At 43.5% G+C, this 2,500-nt stretch overlaps 1 protein-coding gene across 1 annotated transcript in view; it reads left to right on the top strand.

Moving 5' to 3' along the window:
* Positions 1-875, top strand: part of LOC119581175 (alpha-L-fucosidase-like) — a 3,249-nt gene extending 2,374 nt beyond the window's left edge. Inside the window, exons 7-9 of the mRNA XM_037929563.1 lie at positions 2-164; positions 268-406; positions 544-875. Coding sequence (XP_037785491.1) covers positions 2-164; positions 268-406; positions 544-648 — 407 coding nt within the window. The 3' untranslated portion in view covers positions 649-875. The remainder of the gene's footprint in view (position 1; positions 165-267; positions 407-543) is intronic.
* Positions 876-2,500: the final 1,625 nt, after the last annotated feature.

The raw sequence follows: 2,500 nt of genomic DNA on the forward strand, positions 1-2,500 counted from the left end.
GGCAACTTGCTGGTCAACGTGGGTCCCACGCACGAGGGGCGTCTCCCTGTCATCATGGAGGAGCGCCTTCGGCAACTCGGCTCGTGGCTCGATGTCAACGGCCAGGCTGTGTACGACTCCGTGCCATGGAAGTACCAGAACGACACACTCACGCCCGGAGTTTGGTGAGTCTAGGCACAAGCGAACCGCGTAATATCTATTTTCATTTTATTTTCATTTTAGCCAGCCACCTCTGTTTAAAAGTTGATTTCAGTTCCTCTTCCACAGGTACACAAGCAAAGATGACCTGGTTTATGGGATAGTGCTGACCTGGCCCAAACAAAACAAACTGACCCTCGGTGCCGTGACCTCGGCCAAGGACGTGAAGTTACTGGGCTACAACGATCCCCAACTTCCTGTTCTTCAGGTGAACGCTTCTTTCTTTCCCTGTCTGGTGGGTCAAGGTTAGGGCTTGAACACAATATAAATCTTACTGGACTTTCTTCACGATTTTAACTGACCGACGGCTCCTCTACTAATTCTAACTTACTTTTTGCTTGACAGGTAAAGTCTGTAGGGGCAGGAATTCAGGTGACTTTCCCGCCCATGTCGGAAGTATCGAGCCAGTGGGCGTGGGTGCTGGTCATGTCGGCCGTGACGCCGGCCTAGACGATTCCTTCTGCATCTGGATGAAAAAGCCTCTCCATGTGGCAGTCTTAAGGATTTCATATCGTTTATCACTATGAGGAGGCACGCGATGCACTGAAAAAAAATTGGTTATTTTTTATTACTCAATATCGGTTAGTTAATATTAATTTTCGTTGTGTAAGCAATGTTATCTGATTCAAGGAGACGAATTAAATTGTTGAGGAAAAAATAAAAATAGGAAAGAAAAATGCGTTTCTTTACCCATTAAAACTTTCTTCGCCATGTTACCATATATATACATATATATATATATATATATATATATATATATATATATATATATATATATATATATATATATACATATATACATATATATATATATATATATATATATACACATATATATGTATGTATGTGCATATGTATTATGTATATATATACATATAATGTATGTATGTGTATATGTATATATATGTATGTGTATATATACATATATATGCATATCTATAAATATAAATATACACATATACATGTATATACATACATAATACATACATACATATATATATATATATATATATATTTATATATATATATATATATATATATATATATATATATATATATATATATATATATATATATATATATATATATATGTGAGGCCTGTGGGGTAAAGCCCAAGGGAACACCACAAGCAGATGTTGGGCCCCACAGCCTGCCGCCCAACTTTATTTGAGGCAGCGCTGGTGCCAGAGGTAGCATCCACCCGGAGCAGCCACCCGAGGCTTAACTTCGGGTGAGCTATCCAGGTAGGCGCTTGGAACATCCGGTCCTTGAGGCAGGAAGAGTGGTTACCCCTGCTATCGAGGGAACTGAAGCGGTTGGGTATTAAGGTGGCAGCCCTCTTGGAGGTGAGAAGACCTGGCAGCGGCATGATCAGTAAGGATGGGTACACCTACTACTGGTCAGGCCGTGGCAAAGCTCATTATATCCAGCGAGTAGCCATAGCCATCCCCAGCTGACTTCAACCCTCAGTAGTTGAGGTAACACTGGTTGATGAGCATATTATGGCATGGAGACTGAAGCATGCTTTTGGCTTTGTGTCTCTTATTGCTGTGAATGCTCCTACCGATGTTTGCAAACTCAATGTGAAAGAAGCGTCCTATGCCAATCTCACATCTATGGCAGATAAGTGTCCCCGGTGAGACATTCGCATCATTCTGGGTGACTTCAATGCGGTATCCAGCTATGATTGAGCTGGTTATGAGATGTCTCTCAGCCCCCATGGCTGGGGAGCTGATCCCATCAGTGAAAACAGCCTCCTTCTCTAGGACTTTGCTAGGTCCCAGAGATTGAGGACTTATATGTCCTGGTATTAGTGCTCTAATCCTCATTGCTGGACATGGTGTAGAGATGCGGAGACTGGCCAGATCCTTGTCAGCACTTGCTGGAGGATCCTTCAGAATTGCAGGGTTTACCGGAGTGCCGAGTTCTGTGGCACTGACCATAGGCTGGTAGTGTCTACCCTACAGGTCCACTTCAGAACTCCTCGTCCCTCCAGTGGCCACTCTAGGATGCTTCACTTGGCCAGACTAAGGGAGGAGTGTGCTCAAGGTTCTACAGTCTCTGATCGATTTACAGAACTTGAAAACAAGATGGACCCAGTTGCTCTGTGGGAGCCCTTCAAGCATGCATGAAACACTTCAAGTAGCACATGAGTCCATTAACAAATGCCCGAGGGTAAGGCAGAATTTCATCTCCCTGAAGACATTGGAGGCCACTGAAGCATGTCGCATGGCTCGGCTGAATGGCAATCAAGACTTGCACCATTCCTTGGTGTGTAGGGCTCGGACACTGCTAAGAAGGG

The sequence above is a fragment of the Penaeus monodon genome, chromosome 14, assembly GCF_015228065.2.
Source record: "Penaeus monodon isolate SGIC_2016 chromosome 14, NSTDA_Pmon_1, whole genome shotgun sequence".
NCBI classification, from domain to species: Eukaryota; Metazoa; Arthropoda; class Malacostraca; order Decapoda; family Penaeidae; genus Penaeus; species Penaeus monodon.